This window comes from Oxyura jamaicensis, chromosome 2 (assembly GCF_011077185.1).
Source record: "Oxyura jamaicensis isolate SHBP4307 breed ruddy duck chromosome 2, BPBGC_Ojam_1.0, whole genome shotgun sequence".
Taxonomy (NCBI): domain Eukaryota; kingdom Metazoa; phylum Chordata; class Aves; order Anseriformes; family Anatidae; genus Oxyura; species Oxyura jamaicensis.
Window position 1 is genome coordinate 106203992 of NC_048894.1, and position 20062 is coordinate 106224053.

The following is a 20062-nucleotide window of genomic DNA, read 5'->3' on the forward strand; positions in this document are numbered from 1 at the left end:
TGCAGACTTCAGACAAATAACTGCTCTGCCAATTATTTGTACACAGGAGACTTCAATGAGCATCTTATAACATGTTCATTCATAAGCAGGTCTTGGCATTTATCCGTTTTGCTATCTTGATTGTAAAAAAAAAAAGTTACTAATTGTTCAGTGCATTTGAGCATATGCTTTGTGTGTGGGTATATACGCGGGTGTAGAGGGTCTGGTACCTTAGAACATGAAGAAAACTGTTTGATGGAAGGAAGCCAACTGCTGACATGTCCAAATAAAGCCTGCCTGTTTTGTGATGTCTTGATGCTCCTTTGCTTTCCAGCGAGTCCAGCACTACCGTAAGCCAAAACTTTTGCTCTTTCCTCCACCACCTTTAGAATTTCAGTTTTTGGCCTCATAGCCAAGCCTGCATGTATGGGTTAAGTATTTAATTCAGTCTCAGGCATTGTTACGTAGGGTTTGTGACAGAGAGCATAGAAGTGCTGCCAACATATATCCTCATTCGGTGCCCTGATTCCTCACTATTTCACTCCCTGAAACATTTGGGGATGAAGTAGTATCAGACAAAATACTAGGGTAGAGAACAGAGGAAGGAGGAAAAGGCAGGAGAGGAACGAAGGAGGAGTGATTGGGAAGAGCCACGAAGTGCCTTGATTCTCAGTGCTGGGGTAAGCACGACCTGCAGCTGGTCCATCCCGTGAACATCAGCAGTACAAGGTGAAAGTTTAGTCAGAACTCTTTCTGGCCCCGCTCCCGTACAAGTGAAGACTTGCACTTGTAAGCATGTGTAGCACTCACAAGGAGGTGGCTCAGCATTGCTTGTAGTTACGCTGTTCACCATACCTCGTTTGAAGATCTCTGTGTGAACAAAAAGCATGAATTAGCCCACGTCCTCGCTGTTGTGCAGCTCAGCATCCATCCTCCCAGCTGCGGGCTGCTGCTGTTTGGCTGGGAGACCCCCACACAGCCCTGGCCACAACCACTTCGGCCCTTAAGAAAACGCAGCAAAGGGTTATACTGGGGGCTCTGGAGCGTTCCTGCTGCTCTGTGCTACAGACCCAGCCTCCTCAGCCATGGGAGGGGTGCTGGGCACCTCGGCCATGGGACAGAAACATCGCTGTGGTTTTGGTTGATGTGACTAGGGCGAGGAGGGAGGAGACGTGTTGGCATGCTTTGAAAGCACACTGGGCTGAAGCAGAACCCTGCCAGAGATAAGGCAGCAATAAGCCCTTGCTGTGCCCAACAGTGAAGGCCCCAGAAGCTGACCCCCTACGCCTCTCCCCCACATAGCAGGCAGGAGTCTACCCAGAAGAGGCCCAGCTGCACGTGTGGCCTCCCAGGGCCCTCAGCGTACACGCTGAACAAGGTAACGCTAGACAGGGTGCCCTGCACGCACACAGCGTCCATTCCTGGGATCAGACTGTATGTCATAACACCGAGCCCTCACATAGCGATGCCATCACTGCAATACGCGGGATTTATGGGATTTAATCCCACTGCAGCAGTGGGATTTAAGGGACACAAACATACAGTGGCCTCCCCGCCCCTCGCCACCTCCCTGCCTCAAAGCCCACAGGCTGGGAGGAGTTGCAGCATACCAGTTTTCAAGGGGATGGTTGCCAGGGCCTGTGAAGGGCAGTAGGAATTCAGTAAGTCATAGATGAGGCTTCCTGATGGCACCTGGGGCCCTCAGAGAAAGGTGTCCGGTCCTCCAGCAGTCTAAAGGAGCTTACAGCACACCTGGAAGTAAGAGAGGCCCCTATTCTCTATGTAAGACAGTTGCTCCGAGACAAAATACACCCAGAACAAGATAAGATGGATACAGGAGAAACAAATTGAGCACAGACAATATTCCTCTATCAAATTTGAACATTTGGCACGCACAGGACTTGCCTGCCCTTTGATGCTCACTGCACGCCACAGACGAGCGCTGAAACCTAGGTGTGAAAGACGGGCAGCGACAAAAGCGTGGTATGAAGACTGAAGAGACCTAGGTGTGACAGGCGCAGGGTATGAGCAGACTCACAGGGGAAACTAAATAGAAATGGAAATTGTGCTCCTGCAGCAGAGATAAAGCTCTAGCACCAGGCTCTGTATCTGGACAGGCGGAGAGCTAACGTGCCCCAGGAGCAGCAGTACAAGCATACACCTGCAGTGCAGAGGGATCAAAAGGCACAACATGATCACACATCCATGGAGATCTATCATACATCTGCGTGATTGAAATGGTTGGGGATTTTTTGCTTTGAAATGAAAATGTTGCTTGGACGGAATTAGGACAAAACTCCAAACTAGGGCAGGTGTACAAGTGCTCACACTCCATAACTGCAGTATTTTCTTCAAGGCATCCTGCGTTTTCCTGAGATGTGTCTACAGTGCATCTGTTACCTCGTATTCTGCATTATGAATGTATGCTTAGCTTTCCTTTTAGTTATAACCTAATACTGGTATTGGCAGACAATGTAAATTTGATTACAGCAATTATTTATCAGCTGTATAAATACTCTAGGAGCAAACCAAGTGTGAGAGAAAGCAGATGTCATAGTCCTTAGAGCAACTCGAAATGTAAGATATGAATGCATTTTAAATAAATCCACATTTACTAGATTAGCAATACAAGAATGGAACTCGTAAGCACAAATTGAAGAAAAATTAGTTTAAGTTTGTTTATTGTGATAACATTGTTCTGAACATCAATAAACATTGCACTGAAGTGTGGGTTACTGTACCCAAGATAGTCCAGTCTTAACAAAAACCACTATATCGGCATGGTCACAGATTTGACAGTTTTAAACACACTACCTTATTAGTGATTGGGTTGCTTGAATGATCAGACATTTCACATCTTCAACATAAAAATGAAACAAACTAATGGAGAGAGTTTTCCTATCCTCAAACTCAACCAAAATGTAACTTTCTTCTGGAAATAATTAACACTGCAATAAAAAAATCCAAACAATTCCATTCTATTCAGCAGGATTCAACTTTGGAAACTAAAACTTCTTTAGGCAAAAGTGACACTTTAAAGGCATCTCAAATCCATTATCTATTTTTGATGCTTCATTATGAATTTGCATTATAGTCATTTAAACAACTCATTCGTATGACAGCATCTTCTGGAAGACTTGTATGAAATATTAACATGAAACCTTATTTTTGTCTTTACCATAAGAAACCAGAGTTTGCTTCAGAAGTTCCATAACTGAGTCAATACAAGTGTTAAAACTTTTCCAGCTGAAAAAAAAATATTTTAAGGAATATACTGATGACGGGAAGCTGAGGATACACGAGCCGTATTGCACATGCAATTGTATAGTGTTAGGGGTTAAAGCCCAACCTTTTGGAGTACAAGCATGTTTTGTACAGTGTAAAAAGATGAATCCAGAAATGTGCACCACTTAAGTTCCTGATCTTAAAATCATTATAGAAATGGGAAACATCCAAGTCACTAACAAGTTCTGAATTGCAATGTTCCTTTATTAATCCCCAGACAGGTATCGTTGACTCAGCTTTTGAAATGCTTCCAACGCTAAGAGGATCTGCATCTTCAACAACACAGTCTTAACAGGGATGCGTGCGCGCCTGCTGACACACACACTTAGAAGTTCCTCTTTCATAGAAAGAATGATTTCACTTGCGCTAGTTTTGAATACGCATAGCACAACTTGTTCTCAAACATTAACTTCAGGCCACTTCTCTTAATTAAGGTAACAACAGATAGGCAAATGCGTAATTTTTATACACCCCACTTCATATTAATATTGCAGCACAAGCCTACGGTTTGGTAGCAATGAGATGTCTTTTCTAGTCAATAAAGTGCCCAATAATCCAAATCGTGTAGGTACGCAATGACAGGTACAGTACTGCAAGTTCTGTCCCTACGCAGGGTTAACAAACAGTCTGAACAAAGCTTCAAAGTCAATTAAAAAAAACAAAACAAAACCACCACAACCTACTTGTATCAAATACTCAAATCTTTTATATTTAATCAAAAACCAAATATCAAAACTGTTACAGAGATTGAGAAGCAATTTTTTTTTTTTTTTACTAAGCAACTTTTTGGACATCCCTATACTGCAAAATAAGAGGTCAGCAGAATGGGGAGCTCTTTGCAGCCACACCCATACCACACCAGCTTAAATTACATGCATTTGGAGATGGACCTGATACCATTTCTCCACCCTGCCCATTAATCCAAGTCCCCACCTTACAATCCATAGCTTGTCTTTATGGCAATCCAAAAAGATGAATAGGATTTAAGTGAAGAAAATTTACCCAGAAAAAACTAGCAAAACACAGCCAACCTTAGTAACAATCTGCACAATTTAGAATCCAATCTCTGGTAAAATTTATCTTTCTGGAAGTGTTTATTTTATTATTTTTTCCAAAAATCTGTGTAATACCAAGGCCACCAAGAATACATTAAGGATGGTAAATAAAATTTTGTCATCCACAAAGGACTGTTTTAGGAGAGGCAGCTTTACTCCCTTCATGAAAAACAGAATGTTAAGGTAGAATACTACAGCTTGGAATTAAAATATTATGTTGGGTTCTTATAAATTTTGAAGTATTTAAGTGACTTAAAACCTCAAATGCTGTTAATTTTCAAAGCACTTAGTGATCATGAGAATTTCAGTTTCTACGGAATTTTATGGAATGAAAAGTAAGAAAATAAAGGAAAAATATATGGAATGATGTTTGCAAGCTTCTGACAGCGCAAAAAATGCAGTACAGCAAAATGTGCTTTGAATTAAATCTGTGAAATCCACTTAAACACTGAGTAGTTAGGTGACAGGACCAAGAATTTGCTGAAACAGTCACAAAATGTTTTGTTTGCACTGTGTAAGAACAAGAAGGATGCCTTTCAAGTCACTTAACGTGTATGGCACAGTGACAGGCAGGTGTATTTCCTTTCCCACCTTCACACTCCTGCTTTGGAAGAGAGGTTTCATGTTGACCCTGTCCCTCTCCCCTTCTTTTCTAACATTTTATAGTCACAGGAACACACCAGAATTTTATCAGAAAACACAATATAATCAGAATACAAAAAATTATTGCCCCCAAGTAGTTCACCAGTTGTCTAGCGTTATGCTGGTGTTATTTCAGAACACAGGGCTAAGACTCTAACCTATTAAGGTTAAGGCCTGATAAAGAAAATATTCCTGTGGGTGGGGCAAAATCCTCTGAGCGTGCTCTTTTATGGGGTAGTGAAAGACAGAAAGAGATCCTCTCCTGCTTTCAGGCCATGTAAGCCGAAGCAGAGGGGCCTGCCCAAGCCACGCTTCTATCAAAAGCAGCTCTGGCCAAGCACCACAGCAGTAGCCGTACAAGTGCCTGCTCAAGATAACTCACACTTCCCTGCGCAGAAGTGTGTGGCCACTGGGAGCTGTGTAGGGAGAGAGCTTGGCCCCGGAGCCTGGTGGAAATCCTGGACGTGGCCGCCCTGGTGGGACTGTTAAGGCACGGCCTCAGGAACTTGCTTAAGGAATGACAGGAAAGACTGCACACCACAGAAAGCCTGGGACTGAAATTTAAATGACTGTAGGCCTTAAGCTGTCTGGGCTGGAAACATACAATTCTCACCACAGACGTGTCCTAAGGAGTTTAAATGTACCAACCCAACTTAAAAAAGCAGAGCTACCTTTGTTTTCAAGTATTTTTGGAGAGAGAAATACTAGCTGCTTTCACAGCTGATAAACACTAGACTTGGAATGCAGTTTGTTCACAGGCTCTTGCTCTGAACCTGAGCAATGAATGACCAGCATGATGCTTACAAATAAACCAAAAGGAAAAAAAAAAAAAAAAAAAAAAAGGCTTTATTCTGCTCTGCAGCATTTAACCATTCTCATACCTGGAATCCCACTACTGAGCTGCATTTCCTTCCAGCTAGTGAAAATCTGTAATACAGAATTCTGGAAAGACCTGCAGTAGATAATTAAAAAAATTAAATACATCATTTTTTTTTTTTAGTATAACAATTCCCTGAATATAATCTGTACATACTTTTTACTGGCCTACATAGCATACACACATATGAATCTCCATGATGAAAAAAGAAATTAAAATGCCATCTCCCCAACTCTTACAGAAACGTTCAAGATTTCTCTTGATGGAAATTTAACATGACATAGTGCAGCCTGAAAGCAACAAAAGCCATACAAGTATCTGAAGACAATATTCACTTTAACAAGATAATGAAATAGTTTAAGCATTGCATATAAAAAAAAGAAGCAGAATTAGTCTGAGCATTAATTGTACAAGCACAGTCTCGTACATGTGACAAAAGGCATATTTACATTTAAAGATTAATTTTATGTCTTCAGACTCTGTCAGGCTAGTAATATCTACACACTTTCTGTATTTTAGCTGAGAAAGAGCACACTGTGCCTTAGGTTCTGGCTCCTCTGCAAAATGGCCTAATTGCCCACCTGAACATTAGACCTTTTATTAATAGGTCTGACATTCTATTTGGCAGTTTCCATACACTTTTTGGCTTCATTTTCAAAAATATACTATTAAGACTAATACAAAAAAACTATGCTTACAATAAGGTCTGTACTAATGAAAATGCAAAGTCACTCAGCATTTTGTTTCCATGAAGCACTTGGGTACCACGGCCATCAGTGACAGGCCAATTTCAAGTGCCTTAGTACAGGTATATAAAGACAAGCAATAAAGACAAACAGTATCACAAAAAAGAACAGAAAAATGGACAGTAGCTTTGCATTTTCTTTGTCTTACACCAACGGAGTTAAAGTGATTTCTTTAGTAAGACTTATGGTACCAGTATATAAATTAGCATCTACATTAAGAAGGTTCTTCACATTTAAACTGAAGTTGAGTAGCTGAATATGAAATTCTGTTCCTAGGTGAGAAGTATTTTTCAAGCCAGATCTTCCATGTTAAGGTCAGGAAGAGGTTCTCTCCAATAGCAAAAGGAGCTGAATTCTGGGCATGGAAATGCAGAACTCTGTTCTTTATTAAGCAATGGGAACACATATTCCACCAGCTCACTTAGTCTGTAATACCTACATTAAAAAAGAAGAAAGACCATTATTTAACAGTCTAGTCACTGTTAGCTGTAGCCAAAAAAGAGCTTTAGAAGTCTAGACCAAAAAACTATAGTCAAATAAGGTACAACTACTGCAGAAGCAATTTTCAATTTTATTTTGCCAGCTTACTTTTCAAGGAGTTTCAGTTAAGTACCCAAAGCGGTAAGTCTCTGGCGTATAAATTTTTCACGTATCACATGTAACAGAAGATCATAAGGAATCATCATGGTCACAACTGTAATTATTTTGTAATCTCATTCCCGAGAACCTTCTCTAACTGAAATAATAAAAATGCTCTTACGACGACTTGTTTCCTTTAGTCCGTTCTTGGATCAGTTCACCCTTTGGATTCACAGTAAATATTCTACAGTCTGGAACTCCCACTTGCATGTAGGCATACACATCCTGCGAAAAGCATGAACAAACGCACATGCTTTGACACTTTCTTATTGAATGTGATATACCGAACAAATTCTTGAAGGAATAAGAAAACAGATTTAAAAGCTGATCCAACAGTATACAGGACAATTCCTTAAAACAAATAAACAACAACCACACATTGTAACAAAGCTTCTCCCCCACCCCCAATCCCTAAGTCTGTTCTCAAGCCTTAGACCACAAATATGCACCACAAAATCTATACCACACAGTACTACCCGTACTACTCCTTGTGACAACATTCCTCTTAGGAATACCCCTTCTCTTGAGCTCTGTTACAATGGCACTGAGCTGCAGAGAAAGTACAGGAACTGCATGATAGGAAAAAAGATTCAAGCCTGAGGAGTATTGAATTCCCCTAGGTTATAGTGCTGTCAAAACTGCTGAAAAAAATATAGAAAGGTGTTACGCATTTAGTAAGACCCTGGGAATACACTAATACATCTGTATAATCTTTTTCCTAAAGGAATCCTAAAGCTATAGGTTTTATTTAAGAATCTGCATGGCCAAATCCATAGAAATACCAGTGTCCCATTCCCATATTCAACCCTAAATAGACACAAAAAGAAAAGCCTATTTCCCTTCCCTCCCAAGTACCTCATGCATTTGAACCCTTCAAAGTCTCAGACTTACATTGGGCCTGTTTCCAAAAGCAGCATAGAAAGGCTGTTTACTGGGAGCAAACAAGTTCTTGATATCATTCAAACATTCGATTTTGAATTTTTCAGGCTTCTTTTCTATTACTTCCCTAGAATAAAAAATGAACAGTCAAATGCTAAATCATGACCAAGCTGTGGGTACTCTCCTTCACCGATTTATCTGATATTTGTATTCTCATTATTTCCTGTTCTTAGTGTGGCTAGCTACACAGATACTGGTAAATACTTTTCCAAGGATGATGCAAGAACCAGTAAAAGAATAAAAACAACACTCACAGTAGAAATAGGTGAATAAACTAACTAAGCTAGACTAACTAAATGTGATCAAGTTCACAGCTCATGGGTGCAGTTTGTGAACTGCTTTTATCGTATATTACCACCTAGACCAAAAGCAGAAGACAGAATCAATTACACGTAAGCTTGTTACCATCCCTGCCTCTGAAAAAATCTGCAGGACTATTAACTGACCACAATAGAAGCTGCTGTCATTGTTAGCCATGACTCAGTTGTTTGCTTTTAAGAATAATAATAATAATAAAATGAACAGGAAGACTTCTACACTATTAGCTCTTGCCATCAAAAATGAGGCAGGCTGTAGCTGGTTCAAAAGATTGGCTGGGTTGAGCCACAGCTAAATTCCATACCCATCTGTATGCAGTCACGCATGGAACACTCCCAGTATTGCAAGATCACAGTGTAACAGTCTATGTTTTTTTTTTCATTTGTTTGTTTTAAGTGTGTCTTGCATAGGAGCACTGATGAAAGCAGAACCTAATAGTAATCACTCACAGATTGGAAAAATATAGAGTGTAGAAAACAAGCTGCTCTGTGACAGGTATTTTGTGTTTAGCAGTCACATCTAACACTTCCATAGAAACAGAAGTATACTTCCTTCAAGTGAAATTCATGCAAATAGCCTGTAAGTGATCACTAGAGGGGCACTGAGTCTCAGTAGCAAGCCAAACACAGAGCATAATGTTTGGATACACAGTTATAATGATCAGCATCCCAAGTCTATTTAATTTGCTTCCTACTCCTAGATGAGGAGGGAATGGATGTATGAAATCCCACATGCTTACCTATGAAATGCAGAAAATAAACTGCTGGGGGACAACATGAGAGGTCCTCTGGGAAGAATTGTTCCTTTGTCATTCACCCAGTGTAGGTATCCTCTAGTTATATCTGCCATTCCAATGGCACGGGCAGAACAGTACAGAAACTTGTAACCGTTCCTGGAAAAGAAATACTAACTTAGTTCCTTTTCCTGCTGAAGATACTGCTTGTCAACACAGGCATCCTGTACCAGCAGCAGCATCCAGAGGCACCAGTTTAGGTACTGACTTGCTGCAGTGAGCTTCACAAACTCCTAGGAAAAAGGCTGTTCTGCTATTATAAAATCAGAACAGCATGTAACAGTTTGAAAACATGACTCAATCAAAACTGAGAAATAGGAAATGCAAGAAGAACAAAGATGGTAATACTAAGATTACATATTAAGATGGACTCGGCTTTGTTTAGATAAATGTCACATTGGCTTCACCCAGTTTCCATAATATTGGATACCAGATCTCCTGTCTTTTTTTCCTCCATATTGTTACCAGAATTTGCAGCTCATAGCAAAGGAAGCACAAGCGGCATTCATCAGGCCCCTATTTTTTTTTCCCTACAGACTTCGTAGATCCATCTGTTAAACAGATTCGTACACAGTTACTGCATACACAAAAGGCTCGAGTGTTTATGTGCATTTTCGAATACATGATTCAATTTGGCAAATAATTCCAAAATTACTCTATTATACACTGAGCACAAAACAAAGTTCTGGTTATCTTCCATAGACTGCATGGGGCCAGAGACAAAATTTAGCTCTATATAATGCCACACACAAAAAAAGGATTGCCAAGACCCCAAATTTATTTTAGTGGAAAGAAAAACTACTAAATGTTAAACCAAAGATAAAAATGGATTGTTTTAAGGGGATCACGAAGTGTTTTAACAGTTAGCCATCCTGTTACCCTCAATACCAAATTATTATTTCTTGCATCGATGCGTGTTTTTTTTTGGTTTGGTTTGTTTCAAAGTTTGTTAAACAAATGACCAAATCTAAGGGAGAGAAACAACACAGGTTTATTCTGCATAAAGTTCTTGGACATAGATAGGATAAGGCTATATTCCTCTTAACTGCACACTGGATGGTGTTAGCTTATTTCAGAAGCACAGCAAAGTGAGCGACAGAGAACTTGAACCAGGCTGCTAACCTTTGTGTCAATGGCAATTTGTTAATTAGGTTCATTTCAGAACATGAAAATGCATCCTAAGGAGAGTTCATTTGACTTTGATAGCAAACATTAAAACACAAAATAGTTAGATATTGGGAGGACACTGTTTAGGTTTGAATTTATAGTGTGCCATGCTTGCAAAGACTTTGTGATTAACCTGAGTTCGTGAAAGTAAACATATGCATGACTGTTTGAGAAGCTATTTCTATTATGGTTCTTTCTCATAGTCATAGTGATAATACACAGTTTTTAAGAATTCAAATGCAGAATCAAATATTTGAAAAAGGAACTAGTAAGTGTTGGCTTTCATTCCTATTGAAGTATACATCTGAGGGAAAAAACTTAGTTTTGTTCGTATGTGACAGAAGTAGCTCCCTTCCGTCATTTAGACCAACACAACATACTGGATTGCAAAATTATTAACAGCAATTCAATTACCTGCCCATTAATACCCAAATTCCAGAAAGCCCTAGTTGCTCATAGATTACATACTCACTCATTTATGGAATGATAGAGTTTTGCAATGCCCTGGTGAGTCCAGTCCTTGCCAAACTGAGGGAGGATGTGTCCTAAAGCATCAGACCTAAAAAGAAAATCGGAGATAGGTGAAACTAACTGTACGAGTTTCGTTAAAGACAACTACTAATGAATAAACAATTTATGAGTATTTACAGAAATGCCTTTGCAGAAGGTCCTAACCATTTCAAAAGAGAACTAGTACTAGATATAGTACTAGTTAGTATCTACTAGTTAATACTAGATAGGCCATAAAGCACAAGTCAGTTTCCAAGTTAACCTATGGTTGCTAAACTGAGAGAAGTCTGACTGTAAGGGCAGTTGCCACATGCTAGTCACACTAGTCCCTTAAAAGAGATTTTCTAGTTTGATGTACAAATTGAAATCAAAGCAACAAGTATTTCTCATAGCTGTTAAAAAATGTTAACAGTCACCTTAAATCAAGCTTCTTTATCTGATCTTGAAGAGCAGGATAGCATCAATAAAGCAAGATAATGTATAGAATATAAAGGAAAAGAAAAAGTAATATTTACTTGGTTATTGTTCCATCTATGTCTGATATGATGATTTTGTCATTCCAGTTCCAGAGATATATTGTTCCTGCACAACGGCAAGTCCCTTGATACTGGGTTGTAATACTAAATACAACATCATTAGGGCCATCTCTGAGTTTCAATTTAGCCTTTAGAATAAATTGAAATACAGAATTTTTAGAATCATAAATAAACTCACAGAAAAAGGCTCCTATAATCTTCCTCCTCTACTTTGATCAACTCTTCAAAAAAGCAAACCATGGTTTAACAATGGCACAATTTCACTGGTAAAGTCTGCTTTGTACTGAGTACACGTATTTGCCCATATGTTCTGTGTTTGATTACAGCAGCACCGACTACAGCAGTAACAAAAAGCGTTTGACTCTTTCCTATTTTAATTCTTGCTATTACCATAGGCTTACATTATTAGCAAATACTATTTGCTAATATAATAGCAAATTATATAATATTAATATAATAATAAAATTATATGATAGCAAATTATTACACATTTACTAAACATATGAGTAGTAAAATGTGTAAACAACCAAGCATGCAGTGGTATTTTCTACCTAGTAGGTGCTTTCCTCAAAATTCTTCCATGATGGAGATCATATATTTAGACAGCAGAAGGAACTTGTAAATTAGATTGAAACGAATAAACAGCACACCAACTTAGATGTACAGTTAAGATCCCAGGATATCTAAATTGCATAAAGTGACTATGTCACTTTTTTGGCAACATATTTTTTAAAATCCAGAATCATGATCCTTAAAAAAAATAAAAATAATAACGCAGCTGCCCATACTAGCAATGGAAAATACTTAATTTTAAAATAAAACTAATATTGCATTTTAAATTCCCCCATTCCTTTTTTCTACTGCTGAAAGACTAACCCAATAGCACTTTTGCCTTTGTGAAATGCATTTATACTTACTTTGTAACAATGAGAAAAAAATGCAACTTTTACAGTCAAAACAGAGTGGAACTATGACACATTCTATGTGCGAGGAAGGTATGCCACTTACTATTTGGTCTGAAGAGAGTCTAAGTGACTTCTTGTAAGATGGAATGTTCCCATGGGTTGGATGCTCTACTGTGGAATCTATTTTCAAGGATTCCTTCAATTCTTGTGATGCTTCATCACTAGAAGAATCATCTTCTGGAGGTCTAACACAACATCAAAGAGAATAAATGTAAGTGCCAGAAAATCCTTCTTTAACGGTGAAAGATTTCTACACGAGATTAATTTCCGGTTATGCCAAGGATTCACTACTAGACTGATAGCACAGATTAACAAAGCCCAAAGTCTAGTTCAGGCCCAGAAAAAGTCAGTATATGCCCATAAGCAAATAAGACTTGTAAAGCATGCTACTATTGATGAAGCTTTAAGTATTACTACGCATAGTCTAGCTGGCTCCACACATGATGAAATTAGTAAAGACAGTGTCAAGTGGTCACTAATACTGTGTTGATTAATCAAGTATACTATAGATGAAAAGGGATACTGAGCGAGTAATAGTGTCCTGTTTTTAAAGAAAAGCTGTCACAGTCACTACGTTTTTTTAACTATGTGATAAATTAGCAGAGTAGCTCACCTTTTAAGGTTATTCAGATTTGTTTTTCTGCTAATTAGAGATTTCAAGATTAAAAGTAGCATTTAATTTCTCTGAATTTCACAGTATATTCAGTTTCTTAAATTTTAAAGACAAAAACATTTACAAATATCTTCATAAAATCATGGGAAAATATGAGTGTACATGTTTAGACTGAAACAGTTTTGTGCTAAATACTGCTAGCTTCCAATTACAATCTTGGGCAACTTGTGTATTGTAATTAATGCTATTTTATTGTTTCAATTATTTCATGTTACAAAAAAATTGCAGATGGTTTAAGTTATGCAAAGAATATTACGATTATACAAAAGAACATCAAATGATATCTCAAACAATCCCACTAATAAATCATAGGGTGGTGGCCCATTGCTAAAGGTTACCATATATGTCTTTGTCATTCTGTCAGTTACATCAGGATTTAAGAAGTAAAAACAATAGGATTCAGGACATAACTGTAGTGTATTTGTAGTTCCTACAATGTTTACTTGAGTTGAGTTGTTTGCCAAACCCATCTGGCTTCTCTTCAATAGCTCAGAGGAAAACGTTTCTCCTATAGTGAACTCCTACTGAATTCTTCCTCGAGCAGAGAGAGGGAGGGAGGGAGGGGACGAAGGAGGGAAGGAGAGAGAAAGAGAGAGTTTTTTTCAGTACAAAAAATAGTCTTCAGGCAGGAACACACCTACTATTAACTTGCTCTTTTATAGTTGCTGGCAGTTCATTTGCTCTTTGTGTCTCAGACTTCCCTTCTTTTGCCTCTGGTATCTAAAGCAACATGACAATAAAGAACATATTGATATTTAAGCATTTTTAAATGATCCAAGTGAACTCAACACTTCATACGTATGCCAACAGCTGTCAGTATAGTACATATGCTACATCCAGTCTCAGAATCATTCAGTAAATTATTTAACAAAAGTTTCCTTATGAAGAAGTTATGCTTTTCAGTCTACCAAAAAAAACCAACACTCCACACACCAGAAACTGAGAAATACCAGTTTAACGTGATTAATTTACCATTAAAGGGAAGTCAATTTCTAAGCTTATAAAAATCAGATTTTTAAAAAGAGAAAACTTAAGACATATTCAAGGTTTACATAACTTAGTCTAAAATAGGGTGTCTCAGTATAACATCTACTGTGCACCTACTTAATCTGTGTATAAATTCCTAAAACATATTGCAGTGACCGAAGAGTAGTTTTTAATTGACTAAGCTTATGGCTTTGAAGAAAGGATTTGAGGAATACTGTGCAAAAGCCGAATAAATTGTTGAAGCAACTAGGAACAATGAAAAATTATGTAGTATTTGAGATGAAATATTCACAAGTAGCAATAGCTACTGCAACACCGAGTAACTCCCAGCTAGCGGTCAGTGACAGAGCTGTATGAGCAGTGTTCTGAGACACTTTTGACAAATGGAGTTTTAAATTTTTTTAATAGATGAGGAAAATATAAATCAATTACCTGTTTAGTCATGCTTTCTCTCTTGCGCCAGAACCACCACCTTCCGGACTTCTTTGGCATCTTTTCTTTGACCCAAGACTCAACAGTAGCCTGAAAAAATAGGCATGTTTTTAAGTTTGTGTAGAAAAAAACAGAATAAAAAGATAAACATGTATTGCTACACACAAAGCCTTTAAACAAGTATACATCTCATTTACCTTAGGCAAACTTTTCTGAAACACTTGCAAACTCAGAATCATTGGAGCAGCCAACGCCCAGTTATAATACCTGTTTTAAAACACATTATTGATAAGTTATTACAAAACCTGAATACAGGAAAATAAATATTTGTGTGCAAACTGCCCTTTTCTTGATGAAAATATGTGTGTTTCCTGCCAACAACTAAAAAAGTTTGTTGCAAGTGAATTAATTTAACATACACATCAACATCAGTGCTGAAATGAAATCTCTTTGATTTTGAACTAAAAGCTTGCATTAAATTTAGCTTTAACCATTTTCATTATGACCAAGAAGCAGATCCATCAAAAAATAAATCAAAACGGAAGCTGAGAAATGCACTCACTTGATACAGTACATTTTAAACATGTTTCTCTATGAACTGATTTTATGATACACAGGACTTACCTGTTGTAAATCCTTATTACCAAATTAGGATTGTCTATGAGTCCAGGGTTTTCAGCAAATTCATGATAAGTAATAATATGTTCCATGAACTTTTCTGCAATAGAAGTGGATTTGGATTAAAATTAGTAATATGAAATCCTAAAATGTCTTATTAGTCTGTCTCTAGGAAAATGCTTTGCCATTTCAGAGTCTTTGCTAATTTTGCAGCATCACTCACGATATGCTAATATGCCTTACCTGTCAAGAGCCTGACTGCCTTCTCAGTAGCAGGGAAAGCCTCATAACACTTTAACAGTCGCAAGAATGAGAAGTAAGAAATAAGAAACTAGAGGAAGGATTTGTTCTGAGCCCTTATAATAAGAATTTAAATTTCACCTGATGACTGAAAAGATGGGATGATCATTAAAACGTACTACTAACAACACTGATGAAAATTATGCAGTACTAGAAGCTGACTCTAAATGCATACAACTTCAGTGTTGAAGTTAACATTGTTAGCACTAAGAGAGAACAATCAATAGGTAAGAAAGCTAAGAGTTAACAAACATTTAGGATGGGAAAAGTAGAGCAGGAGATAAGATAATCCAAGGAAATAAATTAGTCTCCCAATGGCTAAAAGACACCACTAAAGGAAAACACCAGGCAATTAGGAAGCATACGGTTTGTGAAGATTTATATTGGAGTAAATGAGGAACTGCAGACAGACACAAGAATGGTTGGTCAGATATGTAATATGTAGCATGAAAAAGGAGATAAGGGTTTCTTGAGACTATGTGCTCTTGATTAATTTAAGGCTAAATTCCACTACCTCTGCTTGACAAATGCTTGAGAACTTCAGAAAATAAAATATGTTTCTCCACATGAGCCTAATTATAGGCCAAAGCTTCATAAGGTAAAAGTAAGAGCATTCAAGCCACTTCACTTAACTGCCTGAGCTTTACTACCATTTATGTTTTATTTTCTCACTTACCTTTAGAAATCTCCCCGTTTTCATTGAGACCTCCACAAAGTGAGAGAGTAACATCAGGCAAGTCCATAGCAGAATCAGACATGCACTCTGTGCCACTATCGGCAGCAGCGCTTCCTACTGATTGGGGTGACTGAGAACCAGAAAGGGTATCTGACTCGGTCCACTGCCTGAAGCCTGGATCGGAATCACTACAAGGGAGGGGAAAAAAAAAAAAAAAAAAAAAAAGAAAAAAGAATCACATTTTCCATAATTATTTCACTTGCAAACAGATGCATACATTTTAGATTACAGAACACACTGTATGATGTGATTCTGTGATGATTACTGAAAAGTGATCTTGCTGTTGCATTTCTCTAACACCCTACATCATTTTACAACATAAATACATAAATTTAATAGTAAAGAGAAATCACATACACCCATGCAAACCCTTTATTAACCTAAAACTGGATTTAAATTAGGAAAATTCCTCTAAATTCTAGTCACAGACCATGCTCCTCAGTCTTTACCAGAATGTTGTAGAATAAGAATAGAAGAAAAAGGGACATGGCTTAATGTTTTTTAGAACAGTGTTTGGAAAATAACTACAATAGGCTGTCTTTTAAATAAGAAAAATACCACACTGTCATCTAAAGTTACAATTATTAGTAACTAACAAAATAAAACAAAAGCTTTTTACAGTTATGTTCTGTTGCTATCAATCCTGGCCCCAGATCCACATAAACTGAAAAGTTCACTTTTTTTTTTTTAAACACAGGTCAACAGAAGTTAGACACTTCTTCCTTATTAGGCTGTATTCTTCCAGAAGAATGACTGTCTTGGAAGACTTTTGTAGAGTATTTTAGAAGTATCTAGAAGGCTTAGATTTCATAAAATACGAGTAAATTTTGAGACTGATCCTTGCATGAAGATTTTAAAGGATTTTTTGTTTGTTTTTATATTAAAATCTAGCTGGAAAGAATGTACAGGGCATGTAAAAAATGAACTGATGTGTGTTTATCTAGAGCTAGTAATATTTTCAGAACATACAGATTGTACAAAGATAGAAACCTCCCAGTAATAAACTCCCACATGATCTTTCATCACGTTTTCTTGCCAAATCAGAAACCGATTTCCACAATGACATTAGGACCAACTTCTTCACAAACACCTAGAAACCTAAAGTCCCATTCTCTTAATGGAGACACTTAAATCATACATGTAGTTGTTCACATAGTGCAACTGCAGTATAAGCCTAGGTTCAGGGAATTTTAGTTTTAAATTACCTTTTGGGAAAGTACAGTGCTGCAACTTCAGGTTCCAAAGCCTTTAGGTCGTCCAAGTAAATATCATCAGGCCCCTGATGATGACTTCGCTTGTGCACCCCTATTAATTTTAACAATTAAGGTTACTGAGATGAAGCTATCCAGATGCATTAAATACAAACATAATTTTGGAAGATTCAGACTTACAGCATTTATAAATTGAAGAATTTAATTATGGTTTTAGTCAAGTAAGACTTCAAAGAGTTTCAGGAAAAAATGAAAATGCACGTTTGTGCTTTTTCCAGTACTGCCTCTATCTGGTAGATCACAATGAAGGAAAGAATCAGTTTTATTATATACCTTTCTTTTTTGAAGGAGAGTCAGTTTTTGCTGTTGGCTTTGTTTCTGGTAGAGGGTCTACCAACAGTCTGGAATGATGGTCAGCATCTAATGTTAAAGAATCCTGTGGTTCTATGATTGCAGAAGCAAGAGAGTCTTTAACATCCATTTGCTTAAGAAGAGGATGAGTTCTTGGCTCAGGTTTAAGTACCGTACAGACAGAATCTTTCACTAAATCATCATCTTCAACTTCATCAGAGCTGAGGATGACCCTAAAGTGAGTCTTTTCTGATGGTGTAATGGTAGCTGTTCTGGGCTGCTCCGGTTTCTCTTTCTTGCTTATCTGAAAAACAAGACTCCAGTCACTCCTTTCACTTCACGTATTTGTTTTATTCTGGTCTGAACATTAAGCCTGTACTCAAGGGTAATTTTGTCAGTAAGCTTGGTGTCCTGATCACAAGTAAACTGGGTAAGAATTTAAGCATGTATTTTAGAACCATAAAACATGGCCTACATTATTAGCAAAGTTCCCTACAGGAAAAGCTTCATACTAGCTTATTAGCAAGTTCAATAAAGAAACCGGCAAGTCTTGACATGATGACACGACAGCAAGAAAAATGCATAAACATGGATGTGATAGGGCTTATGCTATCAGCTGTCCTGTTAGATAAAAAAATTATTCCACCTATTAAGGCTACCATTCCTCTGGGATGAACTATAGTTTATCCTAAAATAAAGGAAATCTGTTTCCAGAGTTGCTTTTGTCAGTTTCTATCTAAAAATTCAGAAATTTTACATCAATGTGAAGTTTTCAAGAATTACTTTGCTGATCAGCTTTTGAACTCAGTAACATCGACTATCACGACTATCAGGCAGCCACAAGGGGGTGCTACTTTCCTACTTCAGCTGAATTACTCTGAAGAACAGCAGCAGATTTACAAACCACCTGTAGTACACAATTTTAAATATGCCAAAATTCAGTTAACAAAGTTCGACACAGTAATTGACTATACCTTGGTTGATTCTGGGAATCCTCCCCATGTCCATTCCATGTGAGATTCAGATCTGAGCAAGCTCTCAGCAGGTTTAACTTCTAGTTCTGAATCACTTTTAGGGCAGACTGGCTCGGAGTAAGGGCTAGCAAATCAACAGGAACAACAACAACAAAAAAAAAAGCAAGAAAGCTACAGTGTTTAAAATGCATTTGTTGTGCAGCTACTGTTGGTAGAATTTTCTACAGCTTAACAGAGCTTCAATTATTCTGCAACATGGCAAGAAGCCCAGCAGTTTTCAGACAGTGAGAAATTAGGTTAAAACCAAAATCACATTAAAGGACTTCCATGGTGATCACCCTACACAGATTCCTTTACTTTATCTGCAGCGTAGGTATAGCTCTCTCCTAAGCCCACATTCCATTAAAAAACAAACAGGAAAAAAAAAAAACACCTTGATTATCCAAAAGGAGAGCAGAAGTCTGCTTTGAGTTCCTTTGTTCTGTAAAGATATAGCATTTAAACTTGCTACGCCAAGACCTGAATAACAGAAGTTTTGCAAATGTAACTCACATGTGAATGAAGCAATACCAAATCCTGGTCTATAGGTGGGAAAAACAACATTAGCAAGATACCTTAGGAGAGGCGAGGGAGATTATTTGAAAACTTCCTTCAGACTACGTGACTTGTTAAAGCTCCATCTTATTCCTCCCACAGTATTTACTATCCATAAATCAGGAAAAGACCCTTTGAAATTTACTTCTAATTACTTTTAAGCCAAATGAACTCACTCTACAAAATTTAAGACAGGTGTGATTTCAAAAATTTCAAAATCATTTTGCTCTTCAGGTCTTAGGGAAGGAGGGAAACACATGATGTTGTTCTGATGCAGTATTTTGGGGCTGTGAAAGGTTCAAGTCTGTCCGCTCTCAAATGAGGCATTTATAACCCATATTATAGAAATTCTGCTCTTTTTATACTTCGACATTCATAGTGTTTGGGGATTGTTTGTTTATTTAAAGACTTTGATATCGAATACTGAAAATTTTATAGTAAATTCTACAGGTATTTCATTTGTGTGTATACACATTCACTTTTTTATATAAAAAGAAGTTCTTTCATTAATTAATCAATGCAAGTATCTTATCTGAAACTTTCTGGAGGTTTGTGGAACCAGGGTTCCACAGTACGGAACAGACATTAGAAGCAAGTAAATCCAATCATCTGATCACAATCCAAACAGTAAGAGTCCTTAATATTTTAAGGGACACCAGAAAAACGAAGGTAGCAGTACATTAAAGCAAGTCTACAACATGTGATTCAACATCTCATTACTAATTTCCAGTCTTC

The 20062-nt window shown here is 37.6% G+C and overlaps 1 protein-coding gene across 3 annotated transcripts in view; it reads right to left on the minus strand.

The window, feature by feature from the left end:
• Positions 1–4902: 4902 nt before the first annotated feature.
• The window catches only part of LPIN2 (lipin 2), a 43857-nt gene continuing 28697 nt past the window's right edge, over positions 4903–20062 (minus strand). For all 3 annotated transcript variants that reach the window (XM_035317179.1, XM_035317180.1, XM_035317178.1), the window contains exons 6-20: positions 18734–18857; positions 17742–18063; positions 17403–17502; positions 16138–16325; positions 15168–15261; positions 14741–14810; positions 14544–14633; positions 13762–13844; positions 12495–12636; positions 11466–11614; positions 10913–10999; positions 9220–9372; positions 8115–8229; positions 7345–7448; positions 4903–7019 (exon numbers count right to left, since the gene is read on the minus strand). In XM_035317179.1, coding sequence (XP_035173070.1) covers positions 6875–7019; positions 7345–7448; positions 8115–8229; positions 9220–9372; positions 10913–10999; positions 11466–11614; positions 12495–12636; positions 13762–13844; positions 14544–14633; positions 14741–14810; positions 15168–15261; positions 16138–16325; positions 17403–17502; positions 17742–18063; positions 18734–18857 — 1966 coding nt within the window. In that variant the 3' untranslated portion in view covers positions 4903–6874. The remainder of the gene's footprint in view (positions 7020–7344; positions 7449–8114; positions 8230–9219; positions 9373–10912; positions 11000–11465; positions 11615–12494; positions 12637–13761; positions 13845–14543; positions 14634–14740; positions 14811–15167; positions 15262–16137; positions 16326–17402; positions 17503–17741; positions 18064–18733; positions 18858–20062) is intronic.